General features: G+C 36.4%; 1 protein-coding gene across 2 annotated transcripts; it reads left to right on the top strand.

Moving 5' to 3' along the window:
- The first annotated feature begins 447 nt into the window (after positions 1–447).
- On the top strand, positions 448–19,456 carry LOC114419091 (importin-11-like). 2 transcript variants are annotated; one of them, XM_028384692.1, is made up of 24 exons: positions 448–735; positions 840–949; positions 1,202–1,274; positions 1,728–1,789; positions 2,154–2,295; positions 3,500–3,715; positions 3,854–3,920; positions 5,056–5,455; positions 6,349–6,496; positions 6,613–6,773; positions 7,370–7,469; positions 7,732–7,806; positions 7,929–8,063; positions 8,873–8,962; positions 10,565–10,747; positions 10,834–10,938; positions 11,516–11,674; positions 12,212–12,256; positions 12,377–12,598; positions 12,773–12,879; positions 12,954–13,010; positions 13,354–13,423; positions 13,523–13,762; positions 19,188–19,456. In XM_028384692.1, exons 1-23 carry the CDS (start codon positions 595–597, stop codon positions 13,700–13,702), a joined length of 3,048 nt encoding a protein of 1,015 aa, XP_028240493.1. In that variant the 5' UTR covers positions 448–594; the 3' UTR covers positions 13,703–13,762; positions 19,188–19,456. The 2 variants fall into 2 exon arrangements, with proteins under 2 accessions (XP_028240493.1, XP_028240494.1); XM_028384693.1 differs by lacking the exons at positions 448–735; positions 840–949; positions 1,202–1,274; positions 1,728–1,789; positions 2,154–2,295 and adding an exon at positions 2,606–2,717.
- Positions 19,457–21,690: the final 2,234 nt, after the last annotated feature.

Below are 21,690 nucleotides of genomic sequence, written 5' to 3'. Positions count from 1 at the left end.
CTCGATCTTCGTCTCTTTCAGCGCCGGAATATAAGATCCAGAAACCATTTTCAAGAAATTCTCCAAGTTATTAGGAGACCCTCGAAGCCAAAACTGCAGACTCATTTTTGAATGTTTTTTAATCTAACTTTTCCTAATTTTTCAATTCAGTTCTTGCCAATTGAGATTGCTGACATGGACTCAAACTTGTCACATGGGGTTTGCTTACGTGGACTGAGATTTGTCAAATAGACATTTGACTAATAGAGGAAATTAAATTTTAACAGTAAAGACTTATTTGCATAACGGAGATAAAGATAAGGACTATTTTAGATTTAACAGTTAGAAGGGTACAATCTCAAGGATTGTCGATTTAGTCTAAAAATTATTTAGTTTATTTATAGTTGTACGGTGTGAGTAAGACTAAATGAAATTACATAAATTTATTTCTAAAGTGTAACACTTTCTCCTCATTCTCCTTGTCTCTCTCATTTCTAGTTTGCTACACATATTAGAAAGCAAATCCTTCTTTCACTTAACACCATTTCACTCACTCACACACTCTTCAAATCTAATCTTAGAGAAACTATCATTTCTCTTCAACCACCGTCGCCGATGGCGCTATCGGCTTCCGACGTTGCAGCGATGTACTCGCTGCTTTCGAATTCCATGAGTACCGATCACCGTCTCCGCGGTCCGGCGGAGGACGCGCTCGCCCAATCGGAGTCCAGGCCTGGCTTCTGCTCCTGCCTCCTCGTAACGTTTCTCTCTCTCTCTCTCTCTTAGGGTTCCGATGAAGTTTGCATTGCGCTTAGTGTTTCGTTTTTGAGGTTTTGGCTTTTCTGTGAATGGAACTGCAGGAAGTGATTACCGCGAAGGATTTGGGGTCGCAGACGGATGTGCGCATGATGGCCACCGTGTATTTCAAGAACAGCGTCAACCGCTACTGGCGCCACCGCCGCAATTCCTCGTAAGCGCTTCTGAGTTTCGTTCTTAGGGAGAGTGTTTGTTTCTGTTGCTTTCTCGGCAGAAAATACAAAATAAAATGAAAAACAAATGTATAATCGAAATGCTGCTGAGAGGTCCTTTTTTTATTGGTTTTTAGTATTGATAGCTGAGTTGCAAAGTTGTTTTTGTGTGAAAATCTAGCTTAAGCACACATGCAACAATATGCGGAGAGTAATGTCGCTTTTTTGAATGTGTTTTTCTTCGTTTTGTTCAGTGGAATTAGCAATGAGGAGAAAATGCACCTGAGGCAGAAGTTGTTGATGTACTTGAGAGAAGAGAATGATCAGGTTTTTTTGTTTTTCTTTCTTTTAGTGGCTGTGTTGTATGTCTTGTGGGCGCGCAATGCTTATTAGTGATTACGTACTTGGCGACTGTTTGGAGTGTTATCTTGTTACTGTTACTATTTTCTCATTGCCAAGCTGTTTAGTTACTTGGGTTCCAGAAATGATCTTTTTTGTTCGGTGATGGGTTGATTGGTTCATAACCCATGTTGTTCAATTTGCATGGGTTACAAGTTGTGACCCTTTCCATTGTGACGGACTTTCTGATCTTAGATACTTTGTCATGGGGATATGGGTCATGGTTTTGGTTAGACTTAATGGTAAATGATATTAGCCATCCTTCACCCCAGCATGCATTTCAAATGTTTTTAGTATTTTATTTTTATTGGCTATGCTTGTGAATTGTGATGAGTTGTAGATATTTACTGCTTCTAACCCCTTTCACTTTTTAAAACGCAGATAGCTCTGATGCTGGCGGTGCTCATCTCCAGAATCGCCCGCAGTGATTATCCCAAAGAATGGTACTTTTGATATTTATTTCTTTGGTTTTCAGGAATATTTAATGTGTCCACAATACTGCAATTGAAATTTCATCCATCCTACTTTTTACTTCTCTCTTTCTTTGTTCATTTTGGTTCACTATTTATCTTGAACTCCCATGGCAATATGTTTTGTCTAACGGATTTTAATTTCCTACGCAATTCATACCTTACAAAGTGATTTGTCTAAATTGTCTTTAATACATTAATATCCAACATGCATGGTTTTTTGCTGCAAACATGTTATAGGCTGTCTTAATGTTTGGCTTCTATGCATTTTTCTGATTTTAACATTCTTCTTAAAGCTAGTACTATATATTGATATGCTAATTTAATGACTCCTCAGGCCAGACATCTTTTTGGTTTTATCACAACAACTTCAATCAGCAGATGTTCTTGCCTCCCATCGAATCTTTTTGATTCTATTTAGGACCTTAAAGGAGTTGTCCACAAAACGCCTTACATCAGACCAACGCAACTTTGCAGAGGTGCAATTCTTTCTGTTATTCTTTTTTTGTTTAGTATTGCTTTCAACTGTCTAAATCTTTGCCTTTATGCTGTACATTGACAACTTACAAAATGTTTTCAGTCATTATTGGAACATCATGCAAACCTCATTAATAATCTTGTCTTTATTGTTCTTTGGAGAAAAAAATCTTCTATATAAAAGAAAACCTTGTTTAAACAGATTTGCTGTCAGCATAGTGAAGAGATCTTGACTACAGATATACATATACAAAATCACAAATATGGATGATTTTTTTCATAATATTTTTTAACTTGTTCTTACAAGGGTAGCAAGGAGGTTCTATCAGTGAGTTGTTGGAAACTTGGATGTAGGTATTTGAAGGCTTTATGGCTCGATACATTAAACTTTTGAGGAGGCAGTATCGCCACTCTCCCTTAAAAGGTTGTCCCAACTATCTTAGTAGTTAAGGTCTATAGGGGTAGCTTAATTTGTTTTTTCGTTCCGGAAGGGATGTCTATCACTCAACCTAGTGTGTTCTTCAATTTTAGGCATATCAGCATGGGAGTATGTCTCATTGCCTTTTGTGGGTCATTTTTTAATTTCAACCATTAAGTTAATAATTGAGTGGATTGTGGTAGATTAAGAGGAACTTTAATTACAATAATTTAACCCTGTCAAGAGGGTGGTGAACTTAATATAGATAAGAGGAATATCAGTAAAGGAGGATATGTAGCATTGAGTAGAGCCAGGTGCTTGGGTCCAATATATTGCAATGTTTGTATGTCCTAGTTGGTCTCTATCTATATCTACTACATTAGCTAAGATAAAAACATTTGATGCCGCTGTCAAATTAAGTTTGTCACTGCTCAATACTAACATCACCAAGGATAACTGTTCTTTCGTAATGATAAAGAGCCAGAATGAATTGCTATAAGTTGTACTGAAATCCATTATCTTTTTATGTTTGGTACTTCATTCTTAATTTTTTCAGTGGTTGCTCTTATCTAGCCTTATGAAATACATATGGTCTAGCATTAGGCTCTGTTGGGATTTATATTGTATTCCACTTTATCGTTTCTCCCTATTTTTTGAATCTTTACCTTTCTTTCTCAAAATTCTGCATCTGATTGACGTAGTACTTATACAATAAGATTACTGTTTAGTACCTGTGCATGGCTTAGAAAATATAATATATTCAAATATTCAACTGATTTGTTTGGCAGATATCATCCCATTTCTTTGATTATAGCTGGCGCCTTTGGCAAAGTGATATGCAGACAATACTGCATGGTTTCTCATCTCTTTCTCAAAGCTGTAATCTAAATGCTGAAGATCAGCCTCATGAACTTTATCTTACATGTGAGCGATGGCTGTTATGTTCGAAGATTGTTCGGCAATTAATTATTTCTGGATTTCAAAGTGATTCAAAGTGTTTTCAGGTAATTATCTATCTATCTCTTGTTTTAATTCTCTATGACGATTTCTGTGTCTTGAAGTTTAGCACCCTTTTATTTTATCCTTTTCAAATTGATAAATTTAAAATTTAAGGTATTGGGCCATATATTACTATTATGTAGGAGGTTCGGCCAGTCAAGGAAGTCTCACCTGTGCTCTTGAGTGCCATTCAATCACTCCTTCCATACTGTGAGATTTCTATTTCTTGTGTATATATGTTCATCCTCGTGTAAGTTAGTACAAATAACTGTTATAAACGTTTGTAAAATCAAAATGAAAACATTAAGAATCATTTGGTTCCTGGACAAGAGTCGTTCCCTCATAGCATGCTACTACATATAAGCATGCCAAGTTACAGTTTTGTAGAATGATAATTTGTAATGCAGACTTCATTTTATATTTTTAGCTGGGATTTTGATGATCCAAACATAGTGTGAACAAATTTTCATTTAATTGGTATACAAACTTATGGAGGTGTAATGGAAGATTTGTACCATAGGCCCACTGTGTCTCCACACACTCTTTAACTTTGGATTGAATGTATTTAGGCACACCTTATAGTTGGATGATTTGTTCTTAGGGACAGTCCAAACATGCTTTAATGCATCATTTTGCCTGAAGTTGGATGATATAATCTTAGTTGGTGAATCTGGAGGAGTAAGTTTTAAACTTGAGTTGTGGAGAGAATGTCACACATAGTAGTCAATCTGGCTGGATGAAATGGAGAAAATTTGAGCATAACTTTTTATTTGGAATGTGTCTATCAAACTCAAAGGAAAATTCTCTTTGACAGCTGCAAGACCAACAATACTCTATGGTCGTGGATATTGCATAGTGAAGTGTCAAGACAACAAAAAATAGAAAATAAATTGCAAAGTTAAAAATACTGAGGTAGATAGTGGATATACATGAAAAAAATAAAATAAGGAGTGAATGACCCTTAAAATGATGTTTATGTAAAGCACAATGGGCAAATTCATTGACTACCTTTTCTTTAATATTTGGCAATGGCTTTGTAGCTTTGAATATTTAACACATCTTTATGACAATGCTTGTGTTTCTTAATCTATCTTTATCTTTCAGTACCCAGGACTGTAGTACATTAGTTTTTGTTTTTCTCATTTTTTTTGCAAATAATAAACACTATCTATATGCTATGTGATGAGATGCTTTGCTAAAGATTTGAACCTTTAAATTCTAATATTTCCTTCCCTAGTCAGACTACAATCTACAATGTCTAGTTCTCATATAGTGCAAAGAAAAAGAAAACATAAATATTATTTTTTTTCCTTTTATTCTTACAAGACATTTTGGTTGTTTGCAGATTCGTCTTTTCAAAAACAATATCCTAAATTTTGGGACTTTGTAAAGAGGGCATGTACCAAATTGATGAAAATTTTAGTTGCCTTTCAGGGCAGACATCCATACTCATTTGGTGATAAATTTGTTCTTTCATCGGTCTTGGACTTCTGTTTGAATAGGATAACAGATCCTGATCCATATCTGTTGTCATTTGAGCAATTTCTCATTCAGTGTATGGTGATGATTAAAAATATTCTGGAATGTAAGGAGTACAAGCCAAGTCTTACTGGTAGGGTGATGGATGAAAATGGAGTTACACTGGAGCTGATGAAGAAAAACATTTCCAGTGCGGTTGGTGGTGTTTTAACTTCCCTTCTTCCCACTGAACGGATAGTCCACTTGTGTAATGTGTTGATATCGAGGTATTCACTTTGCAACCACTTCTTGACTTGCTTATTTTAATTGTATTTGTCTGTTTTCTAAGCTGAGTGAGGCCTAAAGGTATGCTATGTGTTTATAAATGTTAAGTTTTATGCAAATAGAGTCTAATTAGAAAAAGGAGTTGTTCCAAGCTATTTGATTTCTCTAAATCAGTGAAGGAGATCCCTTGTCAAGTAGTCATTCTTTAGAGGTTCCTTTTGTTTTTTCTAGATTGAGTAGTATTGTGTGTGTGTGTGTTTTAATTGGACAGCTTCCTGTGAATGGAGCTGAACATATTTAGGAAATCATCAGTATTTGTAAGGTACATAAGAGTCTAAATTTTTTTAGGATAACTCTTCCTCAGATCATTAAATTGTTATGGATAAGGAGGCTAAATAGATGGGATTTGAATAATCAATACAAGTCATTATTTTAAATATAGTCTTGGAAATAAAACATGTAGAAATCTTTGGAAATTTATGTCTACCCTGCTGCCTCCGAGAATCTTATGATACTGAGTATTAGAGTATGTATGTGGCAAAATAGTAGCAATATTGCAAAACCAAAGCTGTTGCTTTCAACTTCAAGTTCTGGAAAATATGTGATAGCAAGCAAGTTCTGGGATTTTTCTGTATCATTTGAGTATATACTCATGTCTGCATGCTTGCATGTATTTTACTGAGCTGTGAGCAATATCTTAAGGTGTTAATGCAGGTTTTAAATTCACTGATTACTAATTACGAAATATACAATTAAACTTCTTTTTTCTTATATTTTGGAGGTGATGAGCTTCTGTTATTCAACTATATGATTGTAATTTGCTTTGAGACTTAGTGATATTTCTCCTTATGATTATGCACTCTATTACCAGACTAATGCCTTTATCTTTCAACAGGTATTTTGTTCTGACAGCAAGTGATTTGGAAGAGTGGTATCGTAACCCTGAGTCTTTTCACCATGAGCAGGATATGGTTCAGTGGACAGAAAAATTGAGGCCATGTGCTGAAGCTTTGTACATTGTATTATTTGAAACTAATAGCCAAGTAGGTGCCATTTAAACATCACATGTTATCATGTTTTTTCTCTTTTCGAGATATTTCAATCATTGACTGTGTTGACTATAGATTAATATGGGTGTGGTTGTGACTGTTATTTTTAGTTGCTAGGTCCTGTTGTGGTCTCTCTTCTTCAAGAGTCTATGAATAATTGTCCAACTTCAGTGGCGGAAATTACTCCTGCATTGCTTCTTAAAGATGCTGCTTATGGTGCTACTGCTTATGTTTATTATGAACTCTCAAACTACTTGAGTTTTAAAGACTGGTAAGTTCATAGCTACTATGCTTTATTGACGTAAGTTATCCATATTTCGATCTTGCCATTCCTAAAAATTGAAGATCGTTTAATTTTGTTGTGTCTGGACTTTGGTAACCCTAAGAAATCACAGCCACCCACTGGTAATGGAACTCTGTACAAAGTTTCATCTGTGATTAGTTACAATCCCCTGATCACTTATTTCAAACATCTGACTGCATTTCCCAACCGAAATGGAATAATGCCACAACCAGTTATTTTCCTTCTTATCAAACCCTTGAAAATAGAAACTGATCAAACAAATTAGGACACCCAAATCTCATTCTCAACAAAAGTAAGTTTGTTCTAAGATAATCTCATAGCTACACTGGAAAAATGAGTGAGACACGGTTTCAATGTCAGATCTACACATAAAACACATATTAGGGGAGCTATATGAGGCAATCTAACTTGCAACAAGTCACTAGAGGTAACTTATTTGATGGTTCAGATTTATGTTTCTTTAACGTATTAACTATCAAAATATTTTTTTGATATTGGACCCTTCTTTTGTTTTGCTGTCACTGGATTTTAAAGCACTCTGACTATTAATCATTCATTTGCAGGTTTAATGGTGCTTTATCACTCGAACTCTCAAATGAACATCCAAATTTGCGTATCATTCATCGTAAAGTTGCTATAATTTTGGGGCAGTGGGTTTCTGAGGTATATAATTTATTGAGTTGCTTTGTGAATAAACTTCAAAATTTTCACAGTTCAATTTTATTAAAAGATTTGATGAGAAGCTTTCTTAGTTTCTTTCATGTCCCAAGTGTTGTAAAATTCAAAACCTATATTTCTGTGTTGGTTTAGTAAAGGTTTATGACAGTAAAATAACTCATTTTTCTCTTAATCCATCTAAAACCTTCACTCAAGGAAAAGTCATTTGTATTCACTTTAGTCATTATGTCTCTTCTATCCTTAACAGATCAAAGATGATACAAAAAGGCCTGTATACTGTGCATTAATCAGATTGTTACAGGACAAAGATTTATCTGTCCGGGTATGTTACATAGACATGTATAATGTATTTATTCTTGTTATCATTACTTATGTTTCTCTGCTAGTTCAACATATCCTTCTTTATCTTGTTTCGAACTAACCATGTGAATATATATTTTTTAGCTGGCAGCATGTCGATCCCTATGCTTGCATATTGAAGATGCAAACTTTTCAGAGAGGGAGTTTGTTGATCTTCTTCCTATTTGTTGGGATTCATGTTTTAAGTTGTTTGAGGATGTTCGGGAATTTGATTCAAAGGTAAATACTAATGCTTGGGAACTTTTTCCTTCTTGATGGAAAAATAAATTCTTTTAGACACTATTGAAAAGGTGTAATGCAGGGTACGGAGGAAATAATTCTTCTTGGTTGGGAGTTTAAAATTCACGGACCTAGCCTGTCATGTGACCCCACCCAAATAGCCTGCACTGGCAAGCAATTTTCAAGGACATTTGTGGTGAACGCAGAGGGTTGTGTAGTGTACTAAATCTCATACTAAGGTTGTAAAACCTCAGCAACAGTGAGGAATTGGGTCTATTGGGATTACAGTTTGGGTGCTAATTGGCTATTGCTTAAAATATGCATTTACAATAGTGAACTTTCGTCGTTTTTCCCTTGGATGGATGTAGCAAGTAGGTCGTAGTTCACTGTAGTTTAGATACATTAACTTCTGTATCCATTTTTGGTTGATCCCAATGACATCATTTGATCCATGCAACCAGCATGGACGTTACTGTTGACTAGCTGGTATGGATCAAACACTGTTTGACCTCCCTTTTAATTAGCAAGTTATTGATGGGGTTTTGGAGCTTTTTTGTTATCAGTTTGTTGCTAAAGACTAGTATCTTGCCTAAGGCAACTGAGAGGTGTGCCTCACAAGAGGGGCATCACACCTCAACCTCTAAGTGCCTTTGACTACACAGGCACATTACATTTTCTTCCATGTTACTGAAATTTATCTGCATGGCAAGAGCAAACATATATTGTGTAAATTATAACCTGAAACTGAATTTTCGTTCAACATTTGATCCTATTAGTGAACTGTTCATCTTCTTTAAATATTTCTTCAGGTTCAGATTTTGAATTTGATCTCTATCCTTATCGGACATGTTAGTGAAGTTATTCCATTTGCAAACAAGTTGGTGCAATTTTTTCAGAAGGTAACACAAGAAATATCCAGACTTTTTCTTTTATTTTGTTTACTAACCTTTGTATTTTAATACTTGGTTAGGTTCAGTGAAAGAAAAAGGTGCATTTTTTTTTTCTTTTTCAGTAAATTGTGTATCAGTTTCTTTAATAGAAAATAGGTATGGCATGAGTAAATAAATCAACTCATTAATGATGCTCTGATTTGTATTATTAATTTGCTGCTGAAGCTAAAAATTTGTGAGATGACATGCCACACATAATATGGATGAGTTATCCAGAATAAATTTAGGGTCAATTTGATACGCACATCATGGTTATTAAATCGGGAATCAAATCGTGAATAGGCTTATTTTCCAGATCACAAATCAAAGCATATCTTGAATTATGAGATTCTTATTATTAATGAAAAATAGCAATTAGAATTTCGGTTTAGGCTCAATTCAACCCACAAAATTGGCTGAGGATTTCCCTATACTTATATATACACTACTTTGGCTAATCACTAGTCGATGTGGAATCTTCAACACCCCCCCTCATGAATGTGAAATTTGTAGGATTGAATATTTGCGGTGGTCCAGTAAAGGCCTGATAGCAGGTTTCCCAACAGGCCCAAAAATAATTGCTAGGATAGGCTATGAGACCAAATTAGAATTTGGGTTTAAGCCTAATTCAACCCCCCAAAACTGACTTGTAAGGTGAGCATTGCCTTGTACTTGTATACATTATTGTAGCCATATCACTAGTCAATGTGTAATCTTCAACAAATTTGGGGAATCAAATCGTGAATGAGAGGGCTTATTCTCCAGATCACAAGTCAAAATACATCGAGTTATGAGCTTCTTAATCAATAATGAAAAATTGCTTATATTTTTCACTTAACGAAAGATTACAAATGTCTAGATATTATCATTTTAAAGTCAAATAACTCCTGACATAATTGACAAATTTAAATGTATAAACTTGAGAATATAGCTATTAGCTAACATGTAATGAGCCACTGGACTACACATACACAGCCTATTACACAGCATGCAGAACACATAAAGCACAGAACCACCCCAAAGCACTGCAGCAGAGAGCGAGATGACAATGAAAGATGAGATAGAGGATCAGCATTAGGGAGAGAGGCAGAGGGTGGGGTGCACTGGCAAGGTAGATTTTCCTAAAGAAGGGCAGCAGACCAAACAGTTTGACACATTCCATCTGCCTTCATTAAAAAATGAAAAGTATTTTGAAAATAAGAATTTAAGATTGGTCTTTCTTTAATGAGGCAGACTATTTGTGTAGTCTTTCACTTCCCTTTTCAGAAAAGGAAGTGTAATAAAATAAAAATAGCTTGATGAATAGGATCACAGGAACTCAAGTAAGAAGTTTTCTAAGCTGTATGATTAATTTTATTTAACTTTATGATTCAACTGATTCTGGCTTACCTGAATCACTTGCCAAAGGATATAGAATAAATTGTTTTGGATGTTAGATAAAAATATGTTAACATGTTAATCACATTTTTGTTTAGGTCTTACCCTGCAAGTTACATATCAGAGTAGCTTAGTTAACTCCCCGACTAATCAAAATGGAATTTGTCTTCTTTCTATTGCTTTTGTTATGGCAAGGTCTGGGAGGAGTCTTCTGGTGAAAGTCTGCTGCAGATACAGCTTCTTGTTGCCCTGAGAAACTTTGTGGTTGCACTTGGTTACCAGTCACCCATTTGCTACAATATACTACTGCCAATTCTGGAGAATGGAATTGATATTAATAGTCCAGATGAACTCAATCTCCTAGAAGATAGCATGCTGGTAATCCTGCTGTCTTTTTTTACTAATTAGATGGTTCTATTGTTGTGAAGAATGTATCATGAAAATTCAACTGCATAACCTTTCAGTTATGGGAGGCCACACTTTCTCATGCTCCATCAATGGTGCCTCAATTGTTACAATATTTTTCACGCCTTGTGGAGATTATGGAAAGAAATTTTGACCATTTACAGGTTAGACCTAGCCATGCTCTAATAAATTTTTGATTTACTATTTACTCATGTTCTCTGTATTCAAGAGAAAGACAGTGATTGTTTGTGGCACTAGGATGAAGTAGTCTTTATAAAAGTTTCAGTGTGCACGATTACTGGATTGTGACAACTATATCACGTGTACTTGTGTTTATATGATGTGCATAATATTTTTGAATTAATGACACTAATAGGGAAACTGTTCTTGGATATGTACTAGAAAAATGGACTTAGTGTAATCTATATATGGATTATGGAAGGCGAATCAATGTAGTTTTCTTTAGCTGGGTTTCAGATAAGTCAACAATTATCAAGTTTGTGAAAAGTGTAATCATTCAGTTTTGAATTTGATGGAGGTATCAAAATTTCAGACAATGGCATCCCACTGCTTTGTGCTGCATTTATCATCTTCATAACTTTGTTGGGCTTATGATCATTATCACGGTTAAATATTCTTGCTGGTTTAGTTAGTGCCCACCCACCCCTAACAGTCAGTTGGGGACCTGATTTTAATATCTTTGTGATATTTTTATATTCATTATCTTTATCTGAAGTACAGGTTGCTATGAACATAATTGAAGATTACATAATTTTGGGTGGAAATGACTTTCTGAGCATGCATGCAACAAATATTGCTAAAATTCTTGATTTGGTTATTGGAAATGTCAATGACAAAGGCATTCTTTCAGTTCTTCCTGTGGTTGATATCTTAATACAGGTATGTCATTCCAAATTTGTCAATTTTTAAAACTAACAATGATGGATATGAACTACTGGGACTTTTGGTATGTGATGAGGCCTCCTGTTGAGAGTTATAGGTTTAGCAAACAGTAATAGCATTGAGCATATCATTGATATTTGATAGGATGTAATAGAATACTCTAACGTCTAACCTAATACCTTTATTCATACTACTTACTAGGTCAAGTACTAATTCTGTTAGTACTACCTCAACTGCTCAAACATATTATTTTAACAATACTAGGAACCTAATAATGCTGATATCTTCTATCTCCTTTTTTCCTCCTCTTCTCCCTAAGCTTTTGTTTGAATTTGGATTAAGTGCTTTCATAGGTCCTACCTTCATTAGCATCTTGAGATTAACTTATTAACCTTCTGAGGCATTAGGCATTTTTATTTTTGGACCATTATGATCATGTAGGACACTAAGTGGGCTGATAGTTTTGCTTGATTTTCATATATATTTTAAAAATCCTCAAAAACAGTATTCTCATTTGATTTTGCCTCTTTACAGTGTTTCCCCATGGAAGTGCCGCCACTTATTAGCAGTACTTTACAAGTAAGTCTGTTATAAGCTCATAAGATATCATAGTAAATCAAACTATGTGTTGTTCAACTAATGTTTCATAGTTCACAGTGTAGAGAATTTTTTTGGAGCCCTTGAATTTTTTTATTGCAGAAGTTAATTGTAGGATGTTTGAGTGGAGGAGATGATCACAATCCTTCTAAAACATCTGTTAAAGCATCTTCTGCTGCCATCCTGGCTAGGCTTTTAGTGATGAATACAAATTCACTTGCCCAATTAGCATCAGATCCATCAACTTCTCAACTGCTTCAGACAGCATCCATCCCAGTTCAAGAAAATATACTTCTTTGTCTGGTTGACATTTGGGTTGACAAGGTCGGTGTGGCTATGCTTTAGAGACAGTGTTTTCAGTCAGCATTTAGTCATTTCTTAAAATCAATATCTGACTAAGTTTTCAGTCAACATTTAGTTGTTAAGGGTAAATGTGTCATCTTGGCCAATTTAATGTTGTATCCTTTATTGTGAATTTATGTATACAAATTTTTCCAGGTAGATAATGTTTCTTCCATCCAGAAGAAGACAATTGGCTTAGCCCTCTCAATAATTCTGACATCAAGACTGCCTCAAGTACTTGACAAACTGGATCAAATTTTGAGGTACTAATCTTTAAATATTATTCATTGTTTGCAAATAAGGAGTAAGTGACCCCTGTTTATGTTTTGATGTGCAGTGTTTGCACTAGTGTAATTCTGGGCAGAAATGATGACTTAACCGAGGAAGAGTCCAGGTTAGTTTTTTGTATTTATAGTCTTTTGGCATTTAGTATAGAGTAGTAGGTAGGAACGTTGATTCTTGATCTGGTTTCTTTGTGTTTTGTTTAATCTTATTAGAGATGTATTATAAATACCATTCATGTATTTTCGTTTAATAGCTTAAGTTGTTGCAATAATTGGCTATGGCAAGTCTATTATATATATTATAAGAGACTTGCCATAACCTACTATTGCAAAAGCTTAGTTCTGAAGGGAACTCTATGGTTTAGAAACTATAAAGGGGGATATCCCTAGTTTTAGATGGCATTCAGTAATATTTTTAAAAACATAATTCTTCATGTCTATTTTTAATAACAGTGGTGACATGAGCTCCAGCACGTCTCCTGATGAGGGCACCATTCCTAGTAAAGAACTCAGAAAAAGACAGGTAACAAATCTATGAAAACTAGATGAAATTTTCATTTTTGAATGATGTACATTGTGAGAGTAACAAAGGAAGTGTTGCATTTATTTATTTTGTTGCTAGATCAAATTTTCAGACCGTATCAATCAGCTGTCTCTTGAGGACAGTGTGAGAGAAAATCTACAAAAATGTGCTTCTATTCATGGAGAATCATTTGATGCTGCAATGAGCAGTATGCATCCATCTGCATTTGCACAATTGGAGCAGGCGTTGAAGATCACATTTAATTTGAGCAGGCATTGAAGATGGTGGTGCTATGTGCAGGCTCAGTTTTTGTGTTCATACATTGATACTTCTTATAGGGTATATTTCCTTTCTATGTCCACATACGTGGTTTTCTACTCCCCCTCCCTTTCTTTTACTATTTTTATTTTACTTTCCCTACCTACCAATTCCCTAATGTGTTAGGTTTTCTTTAACAATAATATAGGTCATTCTCTATTTTCATTAACCCGAGTGACACAATTGATGACACTTGACAGAATCAGTCATACAGAATAACTTCCAAATTGTAGGCCGTATAAGATGTGACTTCCAAGGATAATATCAATGAACTTATGGGACAGTAAATCATTAGACTGAGAAGCATCTAGTTGTGTACTAATGATGATAATAGTTGAAGGAGACCAGAAGGGAGCCTTTTTCCTTACTTTATTGAATTCAAAATAGTACATATATATAGAGTACAAAAGATAGGGAGAGAAGAGAGAGAGAGAGGCTATGACAGTGACAATGCACTGTTGCCCTCTGAAAAAGCTACCAACTAAGTTACTACAAATGGCTAAACTACAAGGATATTCAACACTCCCCCTCAAGCTAGAGCATATAGATCATATGCACCAAGCTTGTTACATATAGTCTGAATTCTGGGTCCTCTTAAGGACTTAGTCAAAATATCCGCTGGCTGATCATTAGAACCAATGAACTCAGTGACAATCTCCTTGGACAGAAGCTTCTCTCGAATGAAATGACAATCAATCTCTATATGCTTGGTCCTCTCATGAAAGACTGGGTTTGAGGCAATATGAAGAGCAGCCTGATTATCACAATACAACTTCATTTGCAACTCTTCACAAAACCTCAATTCTTGAAGAAATTGTTTGATCCACATGAGCTCACACGTAACCATAGCCATAGATCGATACTCAGCTTCTGCACTGGACCAAGCGACAACAGTCTGTTTCTTGCTTTTCCAAGAGATAAGATTTCCTCCAATGAAGACATAGTAACCTGATGTAGATCTCCTATCCATGGGACATCCAGCCCAATCAGCATCACAATATCCTGATAGTTGCGTACTACCCTTGTCTTCATACAACAACCCTTGTCCAGGAGCTCTCTTAACATACCTCAGAATACGCATGACAGCATTCCAATGGTCCAAATGAGGATTCTGCATAAATTGGCTAATCACTCCCACAGCAAAGGAGATATCAGGTCTAGTGATAGTAAGGTAAATGAGTTTTCCCACAAGCCTCCTATATCTCTCGGGGTCAGGATAAGCTTCACTTTGATCTGCCATGAGCTTTAGATTAGGATCCATAGGGCTTTCAACAGGTCTACAGTTTTGCATACCTGTTTCTTCTAAAATATCAAGAGCATACTTCCTCTGAGAGATCACAATACCATCTCCTGATTGAGCCACTTCAATACCAAGGAAATACTTCAAAGATCCCAGATCTTTGGTCTGGAAATGACTGAATAAGTGCTCCTTCAGCTGGACAATCTTAGTAGTATCGTTCCCTGTAATCACTATATCATCAACATAGACCATTAGATAGACACATTTTCCAGGAGATGTATGATAATAAAATACAGAGTGATCAGCTTCACTTCGTTTTAGTCCAAACATTTGAACAACATGACTAAATTTACCAAACCATGCTCGAGGAGATTGTTTCAACCCATAAAGAGACCGACGAAGCTTACACACAAGGCCATACTCCCCCTGAGCAACAAACCCAGGAGGTTGCTCCATATAAATATCCTCCTCAAGATCACCGTGGAGGAAGGCATTCTTAATATCAAGCTGATGAAGGGGCCAGTGACGAATAGCCGCCATAGCAAGGAACAAACGAACAGTGGTGAGCTTGGCTACAGGAGAGAAAGTATCACAGTATTCAATGCCATATACCTGTGTGTAGCCCTTAGCGACCAAGCGAGCCTTAAGCCGATCAACCTTACCATTGGGCCCAACTTTAACAGTGTAAACCCATCTGCAACCTACAGTCGTCTTACCAGGAGGGAGAGGAACAAGCTCCCAAGTACCATTATTTTCAAGAGCCTGCATTTCATCAACCATAGCTTGTCTCCAGCCAGGATGATCAAGTGCCTCACGAATAGTGGAAGGAACAGTGAGGGAAGATAAGGAGAAAACAAAAGAACTATATGAAGGAGACAAACGGTGATAACTTAAGAAATTATAAATAGGATGAGGATTACGAGTAGAACAAGTACCTTTCCTGATGGCAATGGGCCAATGTGAGTCAGAATGAGTAGGAGAAGAGGAAGGATCCATGAGTGGAGGACTGGCTGAAGAAGAACGAGAATCACTAGGAGAGGCTTCAGGTACTGGAGATCCAATTTGCCTTGTCCTGGGTTGATCGATAACCAGAGGTGGAGAGATAACGTTAGGTGAAGTTGGTGAGGGAGATGGGACAACACTGACATTATGGTCTGAATTATCTAGAGGACAAGGAGAAGAGATAGGAAGAACCTCCTGGAGAGACGAAGAGTAGTCCATAGAGGAAGAGAAGAAGGGTGTGTCTTCAAAAAAGGTGACATCTGCCGACATATAGTACCGTCTCATGGTGGGAGAGTAGCATTTGTAACCTTTTTGAAGACGAGAATAACCCAAAAAGACACATTTGACTGACCTTGCAGAAAGCTTGTCTAAACAATTGAGTGAGGGATTTGATTTTCAAGGGAAGAAGAGGGCATCCTATTGATTAGGAAACAAGCAGTAAGCACCGCGTCTCCCCAATGATGTGTAGGAACATTCGAATTTAGCATTAGGGAACGAGCAGTTTCAAGAAGATGTCGATTCTTCCTTTCTGCTATACCATTTTGTTGTGGTGTGTGTGGACATGTGGACTGATGTATAATACCTTTGGAAGACAAAAAAGAAGAAAGATCATGCGAGAAGTACTCTTTAGCATTATCACTTCTGAAAATTTTAATTGTTTTTCCAAATTGATTCTCAATCTCATTGTAGAATGACACGAATATAGGCAAAAGTTCAGATCTGTCTTTCATTAAATAAACCCAAGTACATCTGGAGAATTCATCAATAAAGGTTACAAAATATCGAAAACCAAAAGATGTGACGCGACTTGGTCCCCAAATATCAGAATGAATGGTAGAAAAAGCCGAGTCACATCTTTGTACAGTTTGAGGAAATGACGACCTGACATGTTTTCCTAGTTGACAAGACTCACAATCTAAGACTCGAAGATTCTTAAGACCAGGAACCATAATCTTCAATTTTGATAAACTTGGGTGACCCAGACGATCATGCAAAAGTTTGGGTCTCGAGATAGCAAAACAAGATCCAGGTGGACTGGATTCCAAGTAATAAAGCCCTCGTGATTCATGTCCTTCTCCAATCAGTCGCCCCGTCCCATGTTCCTGAATAACAAAAGAATTGGCAGTAAAGGTTACTGAACAATTTAACGAACGAGTTAATTGACTTAATGAGATTAGATTATAGGGACACTGAGGAAGAAATAAAACAGAATTTAATTTCAAAGAGGGAGACAATGAAACTTGACCACTTCCTTGAGAGGCTACCTTGGAGCCATTAGCTACAGTAACGAGGTGAGGAATTTTTGGAAGAGAAAAGGATGAGAAGGAGGACTTATTACCAGAAATATGATCAGAGGCACCTGAGTCGAGTATCCAAGGGCTGTGACCCTCAATGGATTGAGAGATACACGCTGTTGAAAAACATGGTACAGACGAGGGTTGAGCTTGGTTGCTGGGCTTCTCTGATTTGAGCTTCAAGTACTCCTGATACTCCTCATCAGAGAATCTGGACTCTGCTTTCTCTGATTTAGAAACCTGTGCGACCTTGTCGGGAAACCCATGTAATGAATAGCAAGTCTCTTGGGTGTGACCTATCCTCTTGCAATAGGTGCAATGAGGACGTCCACCCCTTCCACTGCGACCTCCTCGACTATTGCGGCCGCTTCCTCTCCCTCTAGATGCAACCATGGCTGACGTCTCCACTCCATCAGTAGGATTCTCATCCTTCAGTAAATGAGGCACACGGAGAAGTCTGGTGATGAGAGAATCCATTGATGGAATTTGGTCCCCAGCAAGCACTTGATCACGCACATGATCGAAGTCTGAATGTAAGCTCCTCAAAATAAGAACCATGTAGAACTTGTCAAGTTTCCTATTCACTTCCTCCAATGAATCAGCTACAAGGAACTTTCTTAGTTCTTCCACGGCAGCCCGAGCCTTACCCACATGAGCGATCATGTCATGACCGGTTTGCTTGAGGGCTGTAACTTTCATAGTTGCATCAAACAAGCTTTGGATATCATTGGCAAAGATTTCCTGGGCTTTCTTCCAAAAAGAACGGCATGATTTAAAAGATCGGAGAATCTCCAAGATATCCGGCTCAACTGATTGCCATAACACGACACATAATTGATAGTCAAGCTTCTCCCATTCAGCTCTTTTATCATCTGAAACAAAATCGGAAGTTTTCTCCAAGTGGTCATGGTGTCCTTGACCAAGGAACCACAACTCCACGGTAGCAGACCATGAAGGATAGTTTTTCCAGTTCAGCTTAGCAGTGGTGATGGTTGGGGTCCCGGAAAAGGAAAAAATAGGTCCAGAGGAGGCCATTTAAGAAGAAAAACAGCAAACCCTAACACACGAGAGGCAAACACACAAGGGCTGACCAAACGACTTGCCGGAAGCGGGATTTGAAGCCTGAAACAGGTCCAGGAGGTGACGGCGAGGCTGCCGGGACCGGAAGGGACAGCTCCCGACGCCGGTACGGCGGCGCGTGAGCAGCACGCGCCGGAAATCGCGCGGAGGAAAGGAGGCGCGTGTGGGCGCGTGCGGCGGCCTACGGCGGCGCGAGTTCCAGGGGTGGATCGCGCTTTTCGAGGCGATCCGAACCCTGGTCTCGCCGGAGTTGGCGGCGGCGGGCGGCGCGGCGGCGGACGGCGGCAACCTGCTCTGATGCCAAGTTGAAGGAGACCAGAAGGGAGCCTTTTTCCTTACTTTATTGAATTCAAAATAGTACATATATATAGAGTACAAAAGATAGGGAGAGAAGAGAGAGAGAGAGGCTATGACAGTGACAATGCACTGTTGCCCTCTGAAAAAGCTACCAACTAAGTTACTACAAATGGCTAAACTACAAGGATATTCAACAATAATAATAGTAATAATAATAATAAAATGTTGGAAAGGATTGCCTGATCTTAATGGACCGGTTTGTTGTTTCCAGTTTCCATTTTTCCAACTCCTTTTCTTCTATTTTCCCATAGTAGTTTTATCTGGCCCAATGAGTGATCAAAATGAAGATCACTGTGATCATCATGCTTGAAATTACTGTGACTAACTTGTTCAAAAATTATGGATTATTGTAATTTGTGACTTCTTTAGTTGTATCTGACGTTAACAATATCTTTTTCTTTTTCCGGATGATATTGAAGTTTTATTACTTGGACTGGTGGTTTATGACTCACTTGTTTAAAATTGTTTCCAGGTCATGGTTTTCCTCCCGTTATAATCATTTGTCTATGCCTGTTGGCAGCGTGAAACTCTGTAAATAGGATGCTGCTCCTTTATTATAATATATAAAGGGGCAGTATTGAGTCTATAATGTTCATCATTTACTCTACTGAGAATGACAGGAAATGTGAGAAATGTTTATAGAATGCTATTTTGGGCACATTGGGATGTGTAGTGCAAATTTTACCAAAAGTTCTTTGAATGCAGGTTTCACCCTTGGGAATACACATACTTCTTCGTACATTCCTCAAACTACGTTGTACTGCGTTAAATCAAATGATAAGTTGATTCTAATGATAAGTAAATATTTTAAATGATAAGTGGTTAACTAAATTATTGATTTTACTGGTTGGGATAATTAGTTGATTCGAGGGATATATAAACAATAAATCATTACAAGAATCAAGTTTATTTATAATCGGCAAATGATGAGTTAACCTGTATCACAAGTTATTTCTTTCATTTGGAACGAGTTTTAGCCGTTTTTTTAACTGGTCAACAGTTACTAGCCAAATTGAAGTGTGGAGATCATAGGATTTACTCATGATTTAAAGTGTATAAGATTGTTCAAAAGTGATGATGAGAAAATGTGTATTGTCTCTACTTTCGATAACGTCATCTTGAAATTTGATTTAGTATTATCGATTATCTTCAGAAATTCGATACACGACGAATTGACGACACTTCACCGAGGACTGCTAGATTTCACCGTTAAGTTTTTCCTATCATGATTTAATTCATTATTTTTGCATTAGGATCATGACAACCAGGCATGCTATTTCCTGCATTAAGATAATGAGAATTTGTCCAATTTTAGAGAAGTCAAATCCCTCTCCAAATCTACCTCTGCCTTCTGTTTCCTATTATGGCCTGCTTTATCTTTTTCTTATCCACCTTTAATAGTTCTTTCTCGTGTGTGTATATATATCCGTTGTGATTCAGCCATTACATACAACAAAATAAAAATTTAATATTTAAAGACTAATATGCAGTTGGGTTTTAAAAAAAGAATTAAATTTAAAGGTAATTGTTGAATGAAGTAAAGTGATTGGAGTTACTTGTCCATCCAGAAGGTAACAAATAAGTAAAATTATTTTAGATATTTTGTGGTTGGAGTGAAAGTAGACTTATATTTTTTTAACTAAAATCTTAAATTTGAATCTTATAAATAAAAAATATATAATTAGTAAATAAAAAATTATAGGTCAAATTTTTTAATACAGATTAATCATTATTTTATACACCATTATTATTACATTTAGATAATGGGGCCCCAAGTTCTGTTATTGAGGTACTAAAGTTCCAGCTACTTGTAAACATATATTATTAGAAACACAACGTATGCTAACGTTAATATGCAGCATATGGCATATGTGCAACATGCCAACACTTATTTCCATAATAGAAAGCTAGCATAAATGAACTTTTCTGCATCATTTATCTAGACATGAAAGAAGTGAACCTAAACAATGTCATCATAGAGAAGTTTCCAAAAGAATATGGTGAATTCACTTTCAATAAAGACAAACATAATACTGGACCTCATCATTCAAATTCCCATCTGCATAATCCGAGGCATGCCTCACGCATGATATATATTCACATAACAAAACATACATCCTCACTGAAATATCAGAAGAAATATCCATCATCTCTCATTACATAAAATGCAAAAACAATTCGCAAATGAAAAATAATACAATATCAAATATAGTAAAATTGCATATTAATTGGTCTTGAAAATGTAATCTGCTTGCAATATAGTTTTTTTTCCCCTCTCGTTTGACTTGTGATGATGCCGTGTCAACCTCTTTATCTCCTATATTAAACCTAACATTCTTAACTTCCTTTCTTATCTTTCAGCTTCTCTCATTTTTGCCTCATAGAATGTCAATGTTACTTGCAAATTCTGGATTATGATGAGAATCACTTTCTCTTTAAATCACTCTTTAATCATCCCGACATTCTTCTTTCCAGCTCAATTTATTCTCTAATATAGTCATTATTTATTCTCTATTCCTCTCAAACTTTGCATACTCTAAAGTATGTCCTTTCCACAAGTCTAATCTAATTTCAATTTAATTTTAACAGCATATTTGATAATGGTGTGCGTGAATTATGTTACTAGTGCCCTGAATATATTACTTTTTAACAAGCAATAAATTCACACAAGAGGATTTACTTCATTTTTCCCCGTACATTTTTTTTTTTCTAGAAAATATCAAGATTTAGGATCAATGTTGAGGCTGTCATGTAAGAAACACCATGGCAGGAAGATTGTAGGCGTTGAGCAACAGAAAAAACAACAATCATTAATCAGACCAATTCAGTTAGAAAATGAGAGATATATGCCTAAGAGAGTTAGAAGATAGAAACATATCGCGAGGGACATGAAGTTAGTTCGACATCGATAGCGCTTATCAAAACACAAGCATTTATATAACCAAATGCTGAGTCCTATGGTAATGATCTTACTT

Source organism: Glycine soja, chromosome 7 (assembly GCF_004193775.1).
Source record: "Glycine soja cultivar W05 chromosome 7, ASM419377v2, whole genome shotgun sequence".
NCBI classification, from domain to species: domain Eukaryota; kingdom Viridiplantae; phylum Streptophyta; class Magnoliopsida; order Fabales; family Fabaceae; genus Glycine; species Glycine soja.
This window is presented reverse-complemented; position numbering and strand designations above follow the sequence as displayed.

Bases quoted from the DNA above. Each gene is read 5' to 3' on its own strand.
- LOC114419091 (XM_028384692.1), top strand. From the start codon at position 595: ATGGCGCTATCGGCTTCCGACGTTGCAGCGATGTACTCGCTGCTTTCG. The intron at 1,790-2,153 runs GTACTTTTGATA...ATGACTCCTCAG, and splicing joins AGTGATTATCCCAAAGAATG to GCCAGACATCTTTTTGGTTT. The intron at 11,675-12,211 runs GTATGTCATTCC...GCCTCTTTACAG, and splicing joins TGGTTGATATCTTAATACAG to TGTTTCCCCATGGAAGTGCC.